The sequence below is a fragment of the Uranotaenia lowii genome, chromosome 2, assembly GCF_029784155.1.
Source record: "Uranotaenia lowii strain MFRU-FL chromosome 2, ASM2978415v1, whole genome shotgun sequence".
NCBI lineage: Eukaryota > Metazoa > Arthropoda > Insecta > Diptera > Culicidae > Uranotaenia > Uranotaenia lowii.
Genome location: NC_073692.1, coordinates 393,716,883 through 393,741,465, shown reverse-complemented (window position 1 = coordinate 393,741,465; position 24,583 = coordinate 393,716,883). Strand labels below are relative to the sequence as shown.

The following is a 24,583-nucleotide window of genomic DNA, read 5'->3' as shown; positions in this document are numbered from 1 at the left end:
CGTGAAAAATCCCGTAGAATTAATTTCTAACATATTTTGGGTGCAGTCGTAGGGCTCATAGTCGTTCGGGTTCATGACTATTTGGCCCAATAACCATTCGGCCAAACATGCAGACAAGTATTAAAGATATCTTATTGGCCTAGCGACCATTCCGCCTGATGACCATTCGGCGTGATTACCATTCGGCCTAACGACCATTTGACATGCATTCATTTGGTTTAGTATGCATTCCACCTTTTAACGGCCTCAGCACTATCGTTCGGCATGGAATCCGTTCGAACCATTTGTCCCAACGACTATTCCCTGAATCAATTTGTATTCATCTATAGAAAAAAAAATGTGAACACATAACTCAACAATATCCACCCGTTTACGAAATAATTTGATTCAAGTTCGTATTCTTTCAAAACAACACTATGCATTTGGAAGAGGTCATGTTCCAAATTGCTTGATCTTTCTGAGCACACATGCAAAAGCATACACTCAGCCGAGAAAGAAACGTTAAATTCACCTGGATTTTCACGTAGCCACTCATTACGTGAATTTTTGCTTGATTTACGTGAAGCAGGTAGGAGCTAATAAAAAACACTTGATTCTTACGTGAAATTCACATAGTTGAATGCTGTCAAAACAAAGACACATTCGATTTACGTGAAAATCTAGTGGTCCGCCAAGTACAGACGAATCTGGGGTATTCTCTGTGATGTTCACAAAACTCTAGATGGGTCATTCACGTAAAATCAATGTGAAGGAACACATTTCTCAATATGGCGTGGATCTAAGGACTATCAGCTGACAAATAGAAGGTTTTTTGGTGATCTAGCAGCTGTATTTTTGTAAGTAGTAAATATGCTGCAACGGAGGAGCACCGAATTCAATTTTCTTTACGGCGTCGTAAATCGTAAGTTAAAGTGAAGTGAAATTTTCGAAAATAGCAAAGTGTAAATGAAAAGTTATGTTTTTTAAATAAAATAAAATTGCTGCGAATGGCTTTAAAAATAAAATTCTTTTTTAAAGTCTGTGAAAGAAAAAAAAATACATTAATATTTGATTTAAATCTACGTGAATCGCATGTAACAGAGCAAATCCCCCCCTTGTATGCTTCAAATGGAATTGACTTGCAGCTCATATGAAAATTACGTGAATTCTATTTGCTGCGCGAGCTCTTGCTACCTGAAATTCACGTAGATTTCAAATGATTTTCATGGTGGCAAAAATCTATGTACATTTTCACGTAGCGTTAATGTGAAAAGTTTTTTCGGTGTAGCTGAAAATAGTTTATATTGATTGTTCAATGTATAAAATTCATATAATCTTCAAAAATGTTCATAAAAGGCAAAAAAATATTTCATGCCGCCCATGCTTCCGAAAATCAATCATTTTCACTGAGCCATGCTTGACTACATTCAGAGCCATAAAATCAAAGCAGTCAAATTTTCCTTCTTCAACCAAATCATACAAACAATCATGCATGACAACGACGCTTCTGTATTTGAAACACTTTTGCGATACATGATGAGGTAAAAAAGGATGCAGACTATCAGCAACGAACGTCTCGATGCTGATTTCCTTCCCCTAAGAGCAAACGCACCAATACGAGAGTATACGCGGCCCGATTTTGCTCATTTCAGCGGACCGATTTTGGTATACACACTCTTTCGCGCACCGGGTGGAAGCATATTATTTTTAAATTGTGCATTGCACTGAGAAAACTTTAACAGAAAATATTAAATTAAATTTACTGATCGAATAAATTTTCGGAGTCGATAGTTTTTTCGCTTCAATTTCGGTTATTATCATTTTTTATTAATTATTAATTATTATTATGCATAGCGATTGTTGGAGGTTATTCGACGGGTTAACTGCTATCCGTTATGTGACGCCAAAGTCGACATGCTGGTTGAAGATGCCATACAGCAGCAACAGGGCCACGCAGTTTCGAGCGACCAGCAACCGGGTCAGGTTGCGGATGCAGCTAGAACTTAAGTGAATTCTGTGCAGTGTCAGCCGAAATTCAGCGGAACTTGCGCGAAATATGCCAGCTGCTGTGGAGTTCCACGATCAAACAGGAGGTTTTCCGCCGCTGGTCCAAGACTTTGGCTTCAGTGAGTCGGAACCGTTTTCCCTGGTGCAGCGCAGCGAGAAGGAGGATTGTATGCGTCATTGCCCCGGTTCAAACTTATCTGCTAAAGATGCTGCTCATGGCCCCGGTCAGACAGTGAAGTTTTTTTTTTTCTATCTGCTGCCTATACTTTTCCAACCTGTACGGAGGGTAGAAAAAAATTTTAAAAAAATAAATTTTCGCTAAATAAACAGTTTTTTCACTTACCTGCATTGCTTACGTTGTTGTTACTCGATGCTGGTCAATTGCAAGTTCTGCACTGTTCAAAATTATGCTAATTCCGACGACCCACTCGGCTGCGAAGAACAAACCCTGGGCCACCGATTCCGAGGGCCTAAATTTTCACCTCTTTCGACCCAGCACAGAATACTTCCAAAATGGCTCTATATAATTTTCGACACATTTCCGATCCCCCCGCGAACAAAATTCCGTCCGCACGTTCGAACGAATCAAAAGAAAAGCCACAATTGCTTAATTAATCAACAAATTATTTACCAAAATTACAAAATTTTAATAAACATCGTTTGTTGAACTTAGCCTTAAATGGTAGATTTTTTTCAGTGCATGTTTGCTCTCGCCCCTTTCTAGTGAGCAAATTTGGTGATTTTGTCGGTCCCGACGGCAACGGCCCTATTTTGCTCACCCACATACTAACCCCCGGTGCGGTTTAAAAGTGATCAAACGCGTGAGCATTTTCACTATACTCGCGATTGCTGCGGATGCCCTAACGACTTTCAACCTTTAGGATCATAACTGATATGTATCAGTTCTGAGCGATCTATGTAGGCTATCAGATGATTTTTTATTTTTCGTTTTGCCTAGAAGGACAAAATCATGACTAGGTAACCGCAATGAACTGTCCAGCATGTGCTACAGCTTTTTTGAACATGTGGTCCTGGTATTTATTCAGATTTTTCCTTTTGAAACATTAATGATCGTCTATCAATAACGAGCATTATCAACAATGATGCGAGGATAGACGTTCGGGAATGATTGAGGGAGCGACGTTCAAAATGTATCACCAAGTATGTCGATCACCGTCGATTAGCCACGTGACGAATAGCAACGGTAGCCTCCGGTGGGGCATGGTATATCTTCTTGTAGTGTTGATTTTCGACATATATTCAATGGGCCACGTGCGTATCACAGCACTCGGAGGTAGCATCATTCTAGCTAGAAACCATTCCTGATTGCTTTTCTTGAGCGATTTTCCGAACACTGATGCCGCCTCATTTTTTAGAGATGTCCCATAGTAAACCGCCCTAGTACATGCATTCTCTCACTTATATCTATGACTGCTGATGTTTCTAAAGGGAAGAATGACCAAAAAGTACCAAATAAAAACTACATTTAAAGTATGTTCATTATTGTTCAATCTGATTTAAAACACTTATGTTTTTTGTGAAATTCATATGACCATATGACCATAGGGGGCTCCAAACGCGTCTGTTCTCCTTGTCAGAGGCGGTGTGCAACAACGTCCTGGTTGTGTTCGGGACCCTTAACAGTAACATCACTACGGTCCTCCTGCGAAATAGTGGGGTTAGCTGCGGGCCTTGCGAGCCCGTGACTACAAAAAAAAACACAAGCAACGAATAACGAACAACAAATTTCGGATGGAAATCGGCAAAGACCCGTGCGACGGAAAGGGACTAGCGATTGGAATGACGATCTCTAAATTTCGTGGGCAGTTCCCACGTGCTCTCCAGGTCACACGACTGAAGCAACCTCAAGTCGCGGCAGACTACGCACAATTGCTCGAAGCAGCGCTGCAGGCAGAGGGCGAGCTTAACGAAGCCCATCTCGAGAACTGTTGGGATACCATCAAGACAGCCATCAAGTGAGCTGCGGAGAACGTCATCGGTCATATGGAACGAGCTCGACGGGACGACTGGTTAGACGAACAGTGTAAGAGGTTGATGGACGAAGGGAATGCAGAAGTGCAAGAAGGCACCCGTCGAAATGTGGAAAATCACCGACAGCGGAAAAGACAGCGAGTCCGAATTTTCCAGGAGAAAAAGCGCCGCCTGGAGAAGGAGAAGATCGAGGAGCTGGAGCAGCTGCATGGTTCCTAAGAAACACGAAAGTTCTATCAGAAACTCAACGCATCCCGCAAAGGCTTTGTGCCGCAAGCCGATATGTGCCAAGATAAGAACGGGTGCATCCTAAAGGACAATCGTGAGGTGATCAAAATGTGGAAGTAGCAATTCAATGAAAACATTTACGGCATACATGAAGAAGACCAAGACGGTGGATGAAGGTACTTGCCGGAGTAGCCAACGACGTTGAGGAGCCTTTCCCAACGATGAGTGAAGTTAAAGAAGCCATTCTCCAGCTGAATAGCAACAATTCGGCTGGATAGGATGGCATCGCAGCTAAAATCACACGGGCACGGACAATTTGGCCAACCACGGTTGATGGTCCGGATTTGGGACACAAGACAGCTACCGGAGGAGTAATATGGGTAATATGCCCCATCTACAAGAAGGGTGACAAATTGGACTGTGAGAACTGCCGAGCGATCACTGCACTAGATGCCGCATACTGAGTGTTGTCCCGAATCCTATTCTGCCGCCTAACGCCACAAGCAAACAGATTGGTTGGAACAGATCTTCATATTACGGCAAATCCTCAAAAAATAACGAAAATCATGGACGAGAACGGCTTTTCTGGGACCAGACTGATCAAGGCGACGATGCTGTGTGCGGATTTTGGGTGAATTGTCGAGTTCATTCGAATCGCGCGCAGGGGGCTTCGACAAGGCTATGATCTATTCTGCATGATGTTCAACGTGTTACTAAAACCCCTAACGACGAGCGGTGGGCTAAATGCGGGGCACGGTTTCCAACAGATCCAGTCAACTTATCTGCTTTGCCGATGACATTGATATAGTCGGCAGATCATCTGCGGCGGTGAAGAAGATCTACCGCAAACTGAAACGCGAAGCATGAAGGATTGGGTTGATGATTAAAACGTCCAAGATGAAGTACATGCTGGCCTGCGGATCCAAAACCGACCAAACCCGCTTGTCCAATAATAACAAGGTCACGATCGACGGCGACGAGCTGGAGATAGTCGACGACTTTGTCTATTTCGGCTCACTGGTAACCGCAGATAATGACACCAGCCGTGACATCCAACGGCGAGTTATCAGCGGAAGCCGTGCCTACTATGGACTCCACAAGCAACTGCGGTCGAGAAGACATAGTCCGCACGAAGTGTAACCTGGGGTGAAATTATGAATCCTATTCGATTCGAGTTACCAGTTTCGAGTTGAACTCGAATCGACTTAGAATCAGTTTTACGAATCTCGCCCGAGTTCTAAATTTCAACGTACAAGATTTCGAGTAAATCGGGTAGTAGATCATCGCAAAACGTTCCATTCGAATCGAGATCGGTAATGCCAAAGTTGGTCGAACCGAACAAAACTCGATTGTTTCGAGTTCCATAATCCCGCCCCTGTATATGACGGTCATTAGACCGGTTGTTCTCTACGGGAACGAGACATGCATATTGCTCGAAGAGGACCTGCGTAGACTCGGAATATTCGTGCGACGTGTGAACCATCTTTGGTGGCGTGCAGGAGAACGGAGTGTGGGGGCGAAGCTCGCGCGACTCTACAGTGAACGTAAGTAGTATCCAGAAAGTGGTGAAGGCTGGCCGGATACCCTGTGCGGGACATGTTGCCAGAATGCCGTACGACTGTACTGCAAAACAGGTGCTTGCTACAAATCCGGTTGGAACAAGACGAGCATGAGTACCGAGCGAGGTGGTTAGACCAAATGGAGCGTGATCTGGCGAATGTGGGATGTCTGAGAAATTGGAGAACGGTTGCCATGGAATGAGTGAGTTTCAGGAATTATGTTCGTCAAGTTATGTCGTGAGACGGTATACTATGAAAATAACATGAATATATATGACCAATACATAACTTCATCAGATTTTTACAGTTTGTTGTCCAGTTTCTCATTTGCTACATGGAAGTCCGCCATGAATTGCTGCTCGCTTCCAACGAATGTTTTGTCTTCTGCCCAGTGATTATGTAACATAAGTGAGAATTCTTGGAATGCATGTAGAATTTGAAAATGCGGGTCCAGAATAAAGTAGACACATCATTTCACATACATGCATCAACAAAAATAGGGTGTTTCATTTTGTATGACTTAAGTGCTACGTTGAAGTTAAGCACTTTTTGGTAGTTCCACCATTCCCAAAGTCGGTGATTTGCCTTCTCTGGTCAGTGTGTGGGGTACTAATACAAACGTGAGTCTACACGACTACTCAACCCTATAGAGGGGCTGTCAAACCTACTCAGCCCTCAGTCAGTTCACGGCAACTTAACGGTTAAGCCGCATCTTAGTTTTGTTAGCGTTGCTCGACCGGTGGGTGATATCCTGAGGACGGATTGAAGTTGCACAGTCCTTTTTCGTAGTTTTTCTTGACATTGATTCTTCGAAGATACTTTTGAAACAACCAATTATTCTTCCTCAAAGACCTTCAACTCTGTAATGGCTCTTAGAACTTGTTCATTGTGTTCCTTAACGGAAGTTCCTTTAATTTCGGCACTCAAGTGCCTAGATTTGAATCTAATATTAGTTTTTTTTTTTTAATAAAAACAAAATAATTATTTTTGGTTCGGTGTGTTGATTCCTTTGTAAAGTATACTTCTTATGGTCGATTTGCCGTATTTTCGCGTCAGATCTTAAACAAATTAAATCATACATTAAATTATTCGGACTTGATGAGCCCTGTGCTGATCAAATGGCAAGGATTAAGCGGGTCACGTTTTGGGTTTGAGTCGCATAAACAACCCGTATGTAAGATGTGTGTCTTCGTGCTCATTTCCATCTATATCGTTTGAGAATATACAACATTAAAGATAATTACCATGGTGTTTTTCAAATGAAGAGTAACTTACTCTAAATAGTGTGATCCATGATTTTTTCAAAAAATAATCCTGAACATTATCAAATATTTTTGCATAACTTTCTCAGAAGAATTCCAGGACCAGATTGAGAAATACTGCACTTAGTACTAAATAACCCGAACGGAAACTGCATTCCACCCACCTAAACCCACACTTGCTTTGAGCAGCAAAATATTTCCGGCTGAAGGTTTCCCGCTGAAGAACTTCCTGGCGAAGTAGGAAGGGCAGCTGGCGGGCAACCAGTAAGGAAAACCACAAACCAGCAGCGAGCGCACTACTGACTGTCGAAGCACTCACTTTGCACCAGATGGCGCCTTAGTAATATTGGTTTCTCGCTTTTTGAGAACTAGAAATATGGATTGGTATGTCGAAGGTTTGAATCAGAGAGGGTTGCCCCCTTTCGGAAAACCGAAAGACATTTTCCGAGCAGCTTTCAATGGCATTGCTTCGTTTGGTATCAACCAGCTCCAAAGGTGTAGAACCTTGTTTAATTTTCCCAATCATTCTGGAATGCAGCTGTGCTGCATGGAAATATGTATGGAAGGCCGAACACTTTTCACCGAAGCGGCTGGAGGTGGAATTAGAAGGCAAAATTGTAGGCACTTAGGTTCCTCCAACATAAGCACGCTTTTGCGGATGAATAAATTCTGGCACGAAATATGCAACGCCGAGCAGTTGCACCGAAATCCGGAAGGCTTTGAATAGTCGGATCGTGCTTAATTTATTTATGGGCCTCTTGTGGGCGGAAGGGGGGGGAGGTTGGGTTTTGAGTTCTTTCTAGGAATATCTCCAGGGGATTGCGGGCAACCAGTTAGCTGGAAGGGAGGGTCAGCAAGCCAGGAGCAGAATTTCGCTGAACCGGATTTCACGGGCAATAATTTCTGCTCTGATTGCAAATGCCTACAATGTTGGTTTTCCGGCCGTTTGGGATTCCAGTTTCGGGATTGCAAGATAGATTGCGGCAGGTATGCTTTCCGAGGAGTCCTAGAATGCAGAAGGCAGTCAGTGGTTGCAATTTGATGCAAATAAATCTTTCGAGGTGATTTGACCTCAAATTGGTCTGTTGGAATCTTTTTAAAATTTTACAAAATGAAATTTATCTTTTTAATAAAAACCACCAAACTCCCATAAAAAATATTTTAACTGTGAATTCTAATGCTCGAATATATTAAATGTTTTGATAACAGCTCAATCTTTCTTGCTAAACCAATACCAAATAGTTTTATTTTACCGTTCAATTTGTAGCAAAAAGGAGTTTTACCGCCCACCATTTAAATGGCCATACCCTTCTTGAACCTTTAATAACATTTTAGTCGTAGCTCGTAACTTGTGAATTTGTAGAGCAATTGTTGCATGTGCATTGCACATGAAAGATAGAGCCAAAAAAGTTGAATTTGCAGTTTTTTTCATAAAAAATTGTGCCACAAACTTGAACCTCGTTGAAAGCTCAAGAGTTACACATATTGAGCTTATTTTAAAATTGCAATCAAGGCTGTAACAAAAAGAAGTGTTTTTGAACTGCTCGATGACACACACTTAATTTCGTTTACCATCATTTCCCAAAATATGTACATTAGACCACTGAGATAAGAAATGTACCGAATTTTTGGCTGATCGCCCAAAAACCGTTGAGGCAAATATTCGGTTCACCGAATAGTCGCGCTTAATATTCGGCCGAATAGCCCGAAAATTTATTCAAAAAACTTATACAAAAACATAATTTTCAAAAAAGTACATAAATTATCCAAAAGTAATCATTTAAAAAAATACGGTTTCAGTAAAACATCTTACGAACATCCACGTTTCTTAAAATGTAGACCGCGATATATTTTGATTATCGTTTATTCCCGATTTTCTGGACATAGCCAGGCTTGCCTTTAAATCCAATAAAGAATTGGAAATAAGTCAAATCTGGCCGTAATGCCCAAATATTGTTCAAAACTTCCCGGATTTTGCCGGGTTTATTCAAACTATTTGCTAAATCAAATTGAAAAGTCAATTTTCGTTGTAAATTTTTTTAAGTTTTCGTGTTCAAAAACGGTTAAAAAAAATTAAAATGAACATAAATTTAACATTTTAAGATATTTTCTGTCATTTTCCTCTTGTTTGTTTTAAACCTATGTGGATTTGCCCTTTTTGCAATTTTATCAAAAAATCATTTCAAGTTACCCTACGGGCTTTTAATATTGCTCAGTTGACAAGTCCGTTGCTTTTTGAGTTGATCATAGTTGTACTGGATAAGTTTTTCAATGACTGCCCGCCAACTGTACGTTTATATAAGTCGCGAATGACATCAAGATGTTAAAACGACTATAATCGAAACAATAAAAAAAAGTCCTAAGTTGCTCAACCGTTTGTTACAAAGTATGGTTTGCTAAAGGTTAAAAATCATCGCTCTTTTTTAAAACTATTTTAAAAATATCTTGCTCAAATTCAACTTTCATCTAATTCGATATCAAATAAGCAATTTCAAATAGCTTGGGACCTGTTTCACCGCGTTTTGTCCCATATTTCACTTCTCTTTGGTGATAAACGCCCTAGAAGTTGAAAGACATCTGATTTCCTTTCAGTTATTGATGACATTTTGAAAATCAGAGATGTCCCAACTTAAAAATAGGCTTTGAAATACATCATCTGGTAATATCATCTGATTGGATATAATCGATTCAAAATCATGAGGGGCATGAAGATGGATGCAATAGAAGGAAATTTATCAAATCACTTAGGTATGTATTTTTAATTTAATTTAATTTTATACTCTACAGAATATTCGGCTGAATATTCGTTTGGCCAAATAGTTGAAAGGTCAATATTTGGAATTCGGCCATTGGTCAAATTCCACAATTCGGAACATCTCTATTTGAGATTATCTCAAAATGAATGAAACTAATTTTATTTAAAGTAACACAATAATTGCTTGGTATTATGCATTGAGCATATTAAATCTAAAAAAATTGTGTTCAGTTTGATAACTTTTTCATTAACTTTCATATAGTATAAATGTTATACAAGGTAAATAAATTGAAATTAATTCAGTCAGCAACGACATCAAGCGGTTTGGAAAAGCTTCTTAGATTTTAAGGATATGTGTCTTTGACAATAAAATACAAATTTATTATCGTTTATATCTGTTGAAAAGCATTCATTTTGTATTCCACGTTTTCGATGTGTTAAGTGACACTTTTTGCGATTTTCAAAGCTTCGAAAAAATATCACGGTATAATGCTTCCATTTCTGTCGTAAAATATTGATTTTTGTGTCTTCCGTTTTTTCTTAATGTATGTTGGTTTCACTATATCTGTCTTTATCAGGGTCGGATTATAGCCATCGGGGGGCCCAAAGAAATTTTTTTCCGGGGAGTTCCTATGGAATGATTAGTTTGCCTTATATTTATTCGACCTTTATCTATTCGACTTTATATCAGCCTCATGATCATTCGACCTAACTACTATTCGGAATAACATGTAGTTGATATTCCATCCAAGAGAGTTCATTAAATCTATAAATACAACGGAACTGAAAATAAGCTCAGTAAATTGCCTGTTAAAAGGATAGCTTCTCGCATCTTCAAACAATAATTGTTAATAACACATTGCGAAAGAGTCAATCAACAAAACAAAAATTAAAATTCTATTTAGATCTGTTATATGTAAAAATTCAATTCGCAATTTATTTCATATCTCACTAAATTAAATTTTCAGTTTCAAAAATTAGAGAAATATGTGCAAAAATCAAAGCATTAAAATCATTTTAAAAAAATCATGAATCGGTAAGTGCATCTTCAAAGCTAAAATCTTAAATCAGATTAGTCCGTAGCTTGTGCTTCTAAGCCAGCGGGCATTTGATTGAATCCCAGTCACGGCATACATAGTACACTTTCTGTGGGTTGGTGGTTTTAGCATTTGTAAGATGCTTGCCATCATATCCTCGAAGGATGTAAGATGTAAGTTGAGATATTGTATGTGTTAGTGTTCGTTTTTTTTATCTATTTAATAAAAAAAAGTGTCTGATAAAATTCCTTTGTTTTCAAATAAAAGTTTTAAATCTGTTTTTTTTTGTTTGATTTCCCATTCTGTAGCAAAAGAGAATTTTAGGTAATGTTTATCTTCTATTATATAAAATTCTCTTGTAACGGTGTTTGTAGTACTACTCCTCCGAAATGGCCATAACGATTCAAATGAAATTATTTTTGGAATATTCTGTAGACCTGCGAATCGGTTTATATCGAATAAAAATAACCAAAAGTCGCATCAATTGTCCGTAATAATTAAATTTGTAGTTTTTTGAATAAAATTAAAGTCATGGCTATAATTTTTTGAGATTTTTTTTCCTTTGGGCGCTGGGCAGTTTGTTTTTCGTCTCTATGGTCGAGGCGTCGCGAGCAAACGTCGAGAGAGGGTAGTAACCATGGCATAGCATACTGATTGTGATTAGTGGGAATTTTTGGGCGCGCATTTTTCAACCAAGCATAATTTCAATGCATGTGGTGGTCATATGAAGCCTAGATGTGTTTTTTTTTTCTTCTTGATTTCTAGATCATTTGTACAGCACATAGTAATGTATGACGCCTAGATGTGACCCAGATTGATATTTTGCCTATCAAATCAAAACCATTTAAACGATTAAAAAAATTAAACTTTTATTCGTGTTGTTTAAAGAAGGAATTGTTGTCTGAAAAATATTAAAGATTTGGTTTATAATCCAATACGATAGAAACATTTTTCGAACATGTACAAATGTGCTTTACTGAAGTTGTATCAAGCGCCTTTAATTCACAGAACAACTACAAAATCCGTTGAAAATGAACAGACACATGAACTGAACAAGAACCTGTCCTTTAAAATGGATTATATAGAAATGATGATTATTTAAAGGCCAAATGCAAAGAAGTGCAAGTGTTCAATATTTACAAAAAATGTATGCATGATTTCTCAATTTATAAATGGTTGGGCTCAAATTAACAATCTGACAAAATAAACTCAACTTTTTTTTTTAAAATCGGTCACCGAAAAACTGTTTACAGGTTCCCTGTTTGCTTACACAGAATTCAAGTACGTACTTAACATAAACGTGTGTTTTTGTTTAACGTATTTTGGCTACATAGAAGAGATTTTAGATCCACTTTTTTGTTGAATTTTTTTTTGTGATTGATATTTCAGAAGCATAATTTTTTTGATAGCAGAAGCAGATTTTTTTGTTAAGTTTTTATTATGACCTGAAAGAGTTGAAAATAATATTAACTCCTGTTATTTCACACGGTGAAACAAGTGGCAACGCGCGTTTTAGCCATGAAACATATACCAATTTTTCTCTTAAATAGTCAAAAATTGTATCCCGAATGTTAAATCTGACGCGGATATTCAAAAATTATTAAATGTCTTTGTAAATGAAGGTCTTTTGGTTAAACAGTATTCAGAAAAATTGAAGTACCAAGCATATTTAATTCTGGAGAAAAACTGCAGATATATCAATGAAAGGTGACAAACAGGAGCAAGTATTAAATTCATTTTATTTTTTTTTCTTTTTGAATAATTATGAAAAATGAACTGTTATGATATCCATTTGCACTTGCCCCGATGTTTCTTTAATGGAAATAATAATGTATAATAAAAAAAAGACACTAGACTGTTTTTAAGGTTTCGAGGTAAATTTACATGAAACCTTCTAGAAAATAGAATGAACTCCTGAAATCATCGTAGCCTTGACAGATTAGTTCTTTTTTATGTATTTAATTTTTTTAAACCTGTATTCTAATTAAATGTTATTGAATCTTGAAAATATCACATAATCTTAAATGAAATCGCAAATCACCTTCAACACTGTTCAGGCAAATTTTCAATCATACAACAATGGTTTATATTGGCAGGTGTAAAAAAATGCTTTAACTCGGTTTAATAACAAAAAAATTAAACATATTTATTCATTATATATAAAAATTCGTTATTAGACAACAATCGTTTAAATTGGCAGGTATGTCTTTTAGAATTAAAAAAAAAATAAAAATCCTGTAATTCAGATTAATAATAAAAAAATTAAACATATTTTTTCTATTTTCAAAACCAAATTAATATCCTATGAACATTAACCCAATAAATCCAGAAAACTTGATTTATTGAGTTAATGTTCAAAGGAATTGAATTTGCAATTTTTGCTCGAACAAATAATACAAATGGGGGAATTTTTTTTGACATGGTTTTGATGGAACAAGTTACAAAGAGTGGTTTTTTTTTAGTATGAGACTTGCCAAGTTTGATGGTTACGTTGAGCGCTGAAAAAATCGAATTTGCAACGGGAAGCTAATACCTGATACCAATTCGGCAATAATCAAAGCATCCGAATCAAAGAAATGTAAATGAAAAATTTTCATGTAAGATGCATGTAAGATTGATTGCAGCTAATTTTTCTTAATATTCATAAAAAGACCCGTAGAATTGAGTTAAAATTCTTAGATTTGATTCCGATATAATTAAGCGGGACAATTCGAGCAAACGGAGAAGATGGATATGTTAAAAAACTAGGACATGTTCAAGAAAGCGAGACGATTAACAACTACAGGATTTGATGCTTTTCAAAGTCGAACAGCGAAGAAAAAATGGAAATAGACGCAAAGTTTAACATGGTGAGACGAAGTTCACCGGGTCTGCTAGTTTATTTATAAAATAAAGTTTAAAACTTATTAAAACCTTTTACAACGTGTTACTGAGCATTGAAAAGAACAAAAAACATAAATAAAAAGTTTGATATTGAAATTGGATTTCTGAAGAATGTTTCGAATCTGCAGAATATCTTTCATGACATATGTATAGGGGAGAATGAGGATACTTGATCCCTGGGGATACTTGATTCCTTAGCTATATCTCGAAACTGGAATGACTTACAAAGATCAAATGTTCTAGAAAAATGTGCCAAAATGAGCAAAATAACAATGTTTGTTGTTTAAAATTTTTTAACAAAATAATAGTTTGAGTAATTGAACTTTGTTTGAAAAATTTCACAAAATGTAACTTGAAGATCTTTTTTCATCACTTTAAAATGTTCCTTACATGGGAAAATTATGAAAAAAATATTTGTTCCAATATATCAATAGTTCGAGCATAAAATGAACTTCATAATGCCATATTTTCAAAGCAATGGAAGACTCTCAACTTTTTAAGAAAAAGTTTTCTAAAATGTTGATTATGGGTACAATTGATCCCCTAGAGTTGGGTACAATTGATCCCCCATCCAAACGGCATATTCTTCTTCTGAATTGATCGTTATGATTGCTAATTACGAAATTACTAATATTTATCCAAAAACTAATATTTATCAAACAATTGTCTGAAGAATAGAGCAAAAATGATTAATTTTCTCTTAATTATAAAAAACAGCGCCTTTATGTATGCAATGTTATTAGCGTTGAGACAAAGTTATAGAATTTTCTTCTGAAGTTTGCTATAAATTGTGAAATGAGAACAAACATGACCAAAATAGTCAATTAACATTCAATCTTGGGGTTTTGTTTGATTTTTATACAAGGATTCAGGCTTCCTGAATAAAATATCAAGTCTCCTTCAATAGGGGATCAAGTCTTCCCTAACTTCAGAAAAATCCCAATTTTTTTACTCCCACGAAAAAGCTTCTAGTAAAAGTCTAAAATCAAATTGAATATATTATATATTTTTTAAAGTAAAAATCAAATTGTTCAACAAATTTGTCAAATAAAATTAAAACTTTTTTAACTTTTTTCCAGTAGGATCAGGAGAACTTGTGATGTTATTTTCCAAATTTTGTAAAACTGAACAGTTTCCATTTTTTAGATCATTCACAATTATCATCAATTTATCAAAATATTATTTCTTAACTGAAAGGAGTATAATAAACAGACCAGGAAAAATTTTTCTTATCTCAATTCTGATTCGTTTTTAATCTGATAAATTCCATAATAACAAAACAGGAGTTGATAGAAAGAATCTGACGGATTTAATTTACCAAATCAATCATTTTAAAATAAGAGCTAATATACTGCTCCGTTGAGTAACTATTAAAATTCAATAAATTTGATTTCAAATGAATAGACGTCATTAAAAAAAGTATTTAAATATGTTCAAATAAAAGATTTTTCATATTTATATTTTAATTGGATTTTTAAGTGAATTTACCGAAATTTTCAATCAAAATTTTCAATTTAATTTGAAATATTTTAGACATTTCGGAATTTTTGAAAAAAAAAATTTATCAGTAGAAAACTTTTCACTCTGTTGTGTTGTGAGCCTACTTGGTTGAATGATTCAACTGAATCAAAGCAATCGAAAGATTCCTTTTAATTCAACCACGGTAAATGAAAAGTTCATATACCATATTCAATCGAAAACGTTCACTGAAGAAGGTAGTAAGTTGCTATCGAAATACTGGTATATGAACTTTTCATTTACAGTGGTTGAATTAAAAGGAATCTTTCGATTGCTTTGATTCAGAAAACTTTTAAATTTGAATTCAAAATTTGAGACTGACATGAAAGTTAATAAAAGAAACTCAGTATTGCCGATTGGCCCATTTAAAGCAAATTTAGTCGCTTTTTTTTAAATTTTTAATCAATTTTTGGATTTCCATAGTAATTAAAAAGTAAACATTAGTTTTGGACAATTCATACTCACACTTATGTTTATGAAGTGAGAAATCTAAATCACCAAATGACAAAAAACCGACTTTCTTTTTTTTTGTGATGACACGATACCTTAACGCCTCATTCTTGTCACTTTGTCATTTTTGTCATTTTTGTAATTTTTGTCATTTTTGTAATTTTTGAAATTTTCGTAATTTTTGTATTTCTTGTTATTTTTGTAATTTTTGTAATTTTTGTAATTTTTGTAATTTTTGTAATTTTTGTTATTTTTGTCATTTTTGTAATTTTTGTAATTTTTGTAATTTTTGTAATTTTTGTAATTTTTGTAATTTTTGTTATTTTTGTAATTTTTGTAATTTTTGTAATTTTTGTAATTTTTGTTATTTTTTGTCATTTTTTGTCATTTTTGTAATTTTTGTAATTTTTGTAATTTTTGTAATTTTTGTAATTTTTGTAATTTTTGTAATTTTTGTAATTTTTGTAATTTTTGTAATTTTTGTAATTTTTGTAATTTTTGTAATTTTTGTAATTTTTGTAATTTTTGTAATTTTTGTAATTTTTGTAATTTTTGTAATTTTTGTAATATTTGTAATTTTTGTCATTTTTGTCATTTTTGTCATTTTGTCATTTTTGTCATTTTTGTCATTTTTGTCATTTTTGTCATTTTTGTCATTTTTGTCATTTTTGTCATTTTTGTCATTTTTGTCATTTTTGTCATTTTTGTCATTTTTGTCATTTTTGTCATTTTTGTCATTTTTGTCATTTTTGTCATTTTTGTCATTTTTGTCATTTTTGTCATTTTTGTCATTTTTGTCATTTTTGTCATTTTTGTCATTTTTGTCATTTTTGTCATTTTTGTCATTTTTGTCATTTTTGTCATCCCAAGCAACCTAAAGTCTCGTTTAAAAGGTCGAACACAGCCTAATCAGCATAATCAATGTGCTGAAGTACGTTTTATTCAGCCCAAAATTTAAGTTCTTATTGAAACTTTGAAGTTCCATTACAGATTTGAACGGCCTTCTATTCAGCCCACAAGTAAACGTTTAATCAGCGAAAACAAAAAAAAATAATCCTCCTCTCCTCTCTTGCTTTGGTCACCACCAGCCCATGTGGTGCTGCCGGTTTCTCGGCATCCATCTTTATTTCTCCCATCACCTCCCTCAATTGATCTTACTTAATTGCTTTGTTTTTAACTTTGCTCGACACATGCCAGCATGCACGCCAATTTTGCTACACAATTATTTGATTCGCTTACTCAAACAATCAAACAACCTAATGGAAAAAATTAGTCCTGGTACCAGATTTGAACCCGATCCTCCGAGATGATAGCCAAACACGTTGCCACGACGCCACGCCTAGATGTTGCCTTACCGGCAGCTAAAATTCCAAGTGGTTATAAGCTTCCTAGAATACCCGCAAGGGCAGTCAGCAGCAAAGACGCATGTTGATTATGACTAAGAAACATTACGAAAAGGCGTATAAATCAATCATCCGTTAAAATAATATCGGTTTTTTTAAAAAATAGAATTCCATGTTTATAACTGTTAAGCTAAAAATTATACAAATTCTTGAGTTTATCTTGATTGATTAATGAATTACTTCAACTGCCTTTCAATGTGTGATAAATTCGTGGTAAGTAAATACAGTTGGACAAAATTTTATAAAGTCGGCATATTAACTCTTATCAAAAACAATCATTTGCGAGGTACATTTAAGTTGTTCTGAGTTGAAGTTTCAATACAAATTATTCATTTCAACAATTTCCAAGCTCCAAAAAATGATTTATTTATTATATGCCCTTTTGTGATGTTCGTTCACATTTCATATTCATGAAATGGCGGACATGTCTCAAAAAGGCTGATTGAGGAACTTTTTGGAACTTCGAGTCCATAGAAGGCTATTTGAGACTCAATTTGTAACTTTTATTCTGATTAATGCGATTGACATGTCACAAAAAAGGCTATTTGAGGAACTTCTTGAAACTTGAAGTTCACAGAAGGCTGTTTTAGGATCTTCTTGGAACTTGTAGTTCACAGAATGCTATTTGAGACCTAATTTGTAACTTTTATACTGTGTGGGTGCGATTGACATGTCACAAAAAGGTTATTTGAGAAACTTCTTGGAACCTGAAGTCCACAGAAGGCTAATGAGACCTCATTAGTAACTTTTATACTGTGTGGATACGATTGACATGTCACATAAAAAGCTATTTGCGGAACTTTTTGGAACTTCAAGTCTATTAGAGGCTTTTTGAGGAACCTTTTGTAACTTTTATGCTCACATTCGAGAAAATTCGGCACCAAATCCCTTTGGAACCTTTGTTCAGCGAAATTTGAACTTTGGAGGCACGAGTTAAAGTAGATATGAGACTTTTGGTTGCTTGGGATTTTTGTCATTTTTGTCATTTTTGTCATTTTTGTCATTTTTGTCATTTTTGTCATTTTTGTCATTTTTGTCATTTTTGTCATTTTTGTCATTTTTGTCATTTTTGTCATTTTTGTCATTTTTGTCATTTTTGTCATTTTTGTCATTTTTGTCATTTTTGTCATTTTTGTCATTTTTGTCATTTTTGTCATTTTTGTCATTTTTGTCATTTTTGTCATTTTTGTCATCCCAAGCAACCTAAAGTCTCGTTAAAAAGGTCGAACACAGCCTAATCAGCATAATCAATGTGCTGAAGTACGTTTTATTCAGCCCAAAATTTAAGTTCTTATTGAAACTTTGAAGTTCCATTACAGATTTGAACGGCCTTCTATTCAGCCCACAAGTAAACGTTTAATCAGCGAAAACAAAAAAAAATAATCCTCCTCTCCTCTCTTGCTTTGGTCACCACCAGCCCATGTGGTGCTGCCGGTTTCTCGGCATCCATCTTTATTTCTCCCATCACCTCCCTCAATTGATCTTACTTAATTGCTTTCTTTTTAACTTTGCTCGACACATGCCAGCACGCACGCCAATTTTGCTACACAATTATTTGATTCGCTTACTCAAACAATCAAACAACCTAATGGAAAAAATTAGTCCTGGTACCAGATTTGAACCCGATCCTCCGAGATGATAGCCAAACACGTTGCCACGACGCCACGCCTAGATGTTGCCTTACCGGCAGCTAAAATTCCAAGTGGTTATAAGCTTCCTAGAATACCCGCAAGGGCAGTCAGCAGCAAAGACGCATGTTGATTATGACTAAGAAACATTACGAAAAGGCGTATAAATCAATCATCCGTTAAAATAATATCGGTTTTTTTTTTAAAAAATGGAATTCCATGTTTATAACTGTTAAGCTAAAAATTATACAAATTCTTGAGTTTATCTTGATTGATTAATGAATTACTTCAACTGCCTTTCAATGTGTGATAAATTCGTGGTAAGTAAATACAGTTGGACAAAAGTTTATAAAGTCGACATATTAACTCTTATCAAAAACAATCATTTGCGAGGTACATTTAAGTTGTTCTGAGTTGAAGTTTCAATACAAATTATTCATTTCAACAATTTCCAAGCTCCAAAAAATGATTTATTTATTATATGCCCTTTTGTGATGTTCGTTCACATTTCATATTCATGAAATGGCGGACATGTCTCAAAAAGGCTGATTGAGGAACTTTTTGGAACTTCGAGTCCATAGAAGGCTATTTGAGACTCAATTTGTAACTTTTATTCTGATTAATGCGATTGACATGTCACAAAAAAGACTATTTGAGGAACTTCTTGAAACTTGAAGTTCACAGAAGGCTGTTTTAGGATCTTCTTGGAACTTGAAGTTCACAGAATGCTATTTGAGACCTAATTTGTAACTTTTATACTGTGTGGGTGCGATTGACATGTCACAAAAAGGTTATTTGAGAAACTTCTTGGAACCTGAAGTCCACAGAAGGCTAATGAGACCTCATTAGTAACTTTTATACTGTGTGGATAAAATTGACATGTCACATAAAAAGCTATTTGCGGAACTTTTTGGAACTTCAAGTCTATTAGAGGCTTTTTGAGGAACCTTTTGTAACTTTTATGCTCACATTCGAGAAAATTCGGCACCAAATCCCTTTGGAACCTTTGTTCAGCGAAATTTGAACTTTGGAGGCACGAGTTAAAGTAGATATGAGACTTTTGGTTGCTTGGGATTTTTGTCATTTTTGTCATTTTTGTCATTTTTGTCATTTTTGTCATTTTTGTCATTTTTGTCATTTTTGTCATTTTTTGTCATTTTTGTCATTTTTGTCATTTTTGTCATTTTTGTCATTTTTGTCATTTTTGTCATTTTTGTCATTTTTGTCATTTTTGTCATTTTTGTCATTTTTGTCATTTTTGTCATTTTTGTCATTTTTGTCATTTTTGTCATTTTTGTCATTTTTGTCATATTTGTCATTCATTTCTTAGTCATTTGGTATTAATCTTTATATCTCGGTTTTCTAAATTTCCTTTGGTCCTCTTTTTGTGATTTTTGAGAGTCAAAAAACCGAAGATTTGAACGCTTTGAGGCATCCCTAAATCAATTCCGATATAGTTAAAATCTTTCACAGGTCAGTTTTTTGGGCCAGTCTACAAAATGGTGATAACAGTCCAAACTTATGCATTCGTAAATGAATAGATTCAATGGAAGCAATTTTAAAATTGCAAAATATTCGTTTCGGGGGAAATTTGACTTTTTTTTTTTTGTAGTTTCGTGTGGACCCCAATCTCCGTTTTTTATCCGTTTTTTTAATCTTCGTACTTCTTTAAACTTTCAAAAAACTGTTTATATTTATTTTTGGAAGCAAAAGCATAAATTGTAAAAACCATATTATCAAGCTTTTGTTCAAATCCCAAATTAAGAAATATGTAATGCATAACTTAGACTGGTCAATCAATTACTTGAACTTCAAATTGAAAATTTCTTTTTCTTTTTATCCTAGGGCACCGAAAATCTCGAGGGCTTCTCACCGAACATCACCAAATCGTACAAGGTGCAGAAAACGTGCAGCTTCAACCGGCTGGGAAATGTTCCCCGGGTGGGTCCCAATTCGTCAAACATGTACTTCCACAACCGGAACCGGTACGTCACGGAATCGGAAACCAGTGTGGATGTTCCGGCGCTGGGCAATGGTGACGGGGACGACGATGATGGTGGTGGCATTGGGATCGGCATCGGCGATGACAACGACGTCGAACTGGAGGACAACAACGTGATAGAGGGCGCCGCCCGGAGTAAAGTTTCTCGCAGCTCGGCCACCGAATCGATGGGTCTGAGTGGGGCCTCCTCGTTGGGCTTACGCCGATTGGGGTCGTCCTCTTGCCCCTCCTTCTGGGCGGTCGTTCTCCAGTGCCAGATGGTCGCTTACCTGCTGTTTATCATCTTCCTGAACTCGTTCCGGATAGCGTAAGATGGACCACTTGGGTGGGCGAGGGCAGCTTCTACCCTTTTGATGTAATATTATGTTCCATCATTTTCCGAGGGAAAAATAATGGAAAGGATTCCTACCGAATGAAAAAAAATGAAAGTTGAAAAATGCTGAGCCAGCAGGGGAAAATCCTAAGAAAAAGGGTAGAAAAGTTTAGAACCATTTACAATAAGTAGGCAACAAATTTTGTGTTGACTGTGGCAGAGAGAGACTGGAATTTTGAGAGCAAACTGAAATGAAGGAACTTTTTTCCTGAAGCGAAGGATTCCCATCCTTGACCGGATGAGATAAAAAAACCCAAAAGAAAAAAAAAACATGACGATGTTTATGATAATCGGTGATAAATAGACGAGAGCGAGAGTGTGAGTGAAACCATCTTGTAAATACGACGAACATTGACGAGGGAAATCAAAGGGTTGGCTGAGTAAGGTTTAGGAAAAATGAACCTGAACTCAATTTTTAATGAAGGTAATTTCGTAGGAATTTTCCAACAAATGTTCATCCAACCGTGCTGCATTGGAGTGATTCTGTTGAAGGTGCTTTGGATGGGAAAAATTTCCAGTTCACAGCTTTTTATTTAACGCAATGAACTGACATTGTAAAAGAAGTCATTACGCGTTTGTAAGGTTGAATGAAAATTTCCGGAAAAATAACAGAGAGAGTCAATCATGCGTAAGTTAAATTTATAAAAGGGCTCACGTTTCGATGGTCTTGAATTTTTCTTACAAATTCGTCTTTTCAAATGGTTCGTGGACCTTAAGTTCTATTCGAATGATATCGTACATTTTAGTCAAAGACCATAAAAACAAACTTGTTGTTTTCTGCATATGCCGAGATGGTTCCGTAAAAGAAAAACTGTTCCTGCTATTTGCAGAAAAAATCATTGATCATCAATCACTTATTCATGATTATATTAAAGAGAATATTTCGTTAAAAAATTACAAAACCTTCTCACCTAAGGGCTTTCACAAATTTAATTCATGACATATTGGCGAGATAGACAAATTTACCCCAGCCATCAAAAGTCAAAGAAAAAAAAATTAATCTCATATGCCGATCAATTTTGAGTGATTTTCACAACAATTAGTTCATGTATTTTATTTTGTTTCGATTAAAGTCGTTTTACCATAACGTTACCAGATTGCCCAGTTTTCTTCAGGTTTGCCTCGATATTGAATACAAAATTTGGGAATAGTTCGGCCCAACCTGGTTGCTGTTGGATTGGTTGTTCTTCGAAAATGCTCGGATTTTGCCCGGATTTATTCACTTTATTTGGTAAATCAAACAAACAAAAAACAAATTGTGCGGCAACAATTTTTTATGCATGCACCAAAATGAAATTTAATAATCATGATAGGTTTTTTGGAAGCCTAAAATACGATTTAAAATCTGTAAATGAGTTTTAATGGATTTTTTTTCATTTTTTCATTTGAATTTGGTTGAGTAATTTCTGGGTTTTGACAAAATTTTGCCCGGATTTCTAATCGTTAATTTTGAAATCAAATTCCCAGATTTTGCCAGCTTTTGATATGAAATTGCCAGATTTGTCCGGTCCGGATACGTCATAAAAAAAATCTGACGACCTTATTTTAACATCTTTATGACACTCGCGACTTTATATCAAAGTTGTATTTGTGGGACATTTTCTCACGGAAATTTGCTCAGGTGGAAACTGACTTGCCAACTTAGTTATTTTTGAATGTTACTTTCCATTTTTGGGAAAGAGGGTCTCAAAAAATAGAAAAAAAAGAACTGCCAGTTACCAAAAAATGGCTACCGGGAAATTTTCCCCATAATGCTATGATTATTTAATTTAAAGCTTATTCAAAAACTGTGGAAAGCAGAGATGATTTCACATAGATTTTATTATTTTACATAGAATCAATGTCAAATGCGACTAAAATTGAATAAATTTCTGTGAATTTTCATCGTAACAACCAAGGTTTGGCATAACAAAATGGTTCATTGTATCGAGTGATGAAAGAGGCACACACAAGTTTTGGAACAGTAACATCAAGGAAATGATTTGATAAATTGCTTTGAAAGGTCTCCTCTAATAAAAAAGCGGGGAGGCTTCGAATAAAATTACTATAAAACACGGAGCAATTTAAACAATTTTCTGATTTATAATATGAAAACTTGGTTAACGAACATATTTTGGAATAATCTAATTTATTTGTATGGAAATATTTCCCTTCCAATAAAAACAAGAGAGTTATATCACAAACAAAATCGTTATAAGCACGAGACTAAACAAACAGTTCCAAACAAAATAATTGAAATGTGAAACAGGAGTAATATATTTGACATAAAAAAATTTCGTTCAAGTTAAGATACTATATAAACTAGTTTATAAATTTCGTTGAAAATCCCTTTCACTTTTGAAAGGAGGGAATCGATGGAAAAAAGTTTTTTGTATAAAAAAAAACCTCAGGACTCCCATACAAAACTAACGATCATAAAAACTTAACAATTGATGTTAAACTGTTAGCACACTTAAATTTATTTCAAAAACAAAGAAAATAATTGAAAAAATGGTACAACTCGAAAAAATGGTACAACTCGAATATTTCTGAAAATTTATTAAAAATTTAATTCCCCTCAAATTTTTGATTTCGATTTTCAAACGAACTACACTTTAATGTTTTAACAAATACATATTTTTGAATATCTAAGCTGGTTGTTTTTTTGCATGGAAACACTTTCTTAAAAATAAAAAAAAAACAAAAAAGTTTTATTTCAAACTTTAAACGTAAGAATCATGTGACTAAACATACAGTTAAAAAAATTAAGTTATTTTGGAGAAGGAGTAGAATCTTTGATATTACGGAATTTCGTTTAAATTTCGACTAAACTAGTTCATTTATTTCTTTGAAAATCTTTTCTTTTTCGAAAGGGTGAAATTTTTAAACAAAAAAAGTTTTTTGAGTTTGAAGACCCCTTTAGAGTCCTATACAAAATCAATGATGATGAAACCTTAACAATTGATGATAAATTGTTGTTTTTGTTAATTAAGCCCACTCAAATTTTTTAATAACAAACAAATAAGCTGAAAACTTTGTATAACTACAAAAATTTCATCAGTATTTTTTTTTATTAAAATTGAATCAAATAATTTTTTTTTTCAATTTAGAAGCGTGGCCTGGGGAAAACATTCCTTTTAATTTATTAAAATTTCGACTTCCCTCAAATTTTGGATTTCGGTTTTATACTTAAATGTTTCGACATATAAACAAAAATTATTGTTGTAAAAGATTTCATCAATTTATAAACAAATTTGGAATAACTCAAACCAAACTAAGCTGATTTTTGTAAATTTTCGAAGTGATATTCAAGGTTGCCGGAATCACAGAAAAATCTTTTATTTTACAGAATTTAAGCGAATTTTTATCACAGAATCTGTGATACAGCACAAAGAATTTTGAAAATTTTCACAGATTTCACAGATTGTAGAAATTTATTCTACATTTCCAAATTTTTGTATCTTATGGCAACACAAATCATGAATTTTAAACTTTCTTAAGGAAAATCAAAATTAAATTGGAAAAGTT

At 34.9% G+C, this 24,583-nt stretch overlaps 1 protein-coding gene across 1 annotated transcript in view; it reads left to right on the top strand.

The window, feature by feature from the left end:
* LOC129749241 (MOXD1 homolog 2-like) overlaps window positions 1-23,628 on the top strand; it is a gene marked incomplete at its 5' end in the record, with an annotated part of 126,920 nt that extends 103,292 nt beyond the window's left edge. The window contains one exon of the mRNA XM_055744178.1: window positions 20,547-23,628. Within this exon, the coding sequence (XP_055600153.1) occupies window positions 20,547-21,014 (468 nt within the window). The remainder of the gene's footprint in view (window positions 1-20,546) is intronic.
* Window positions 23,629-24,583: the final 955 nt, after the last annotated feature.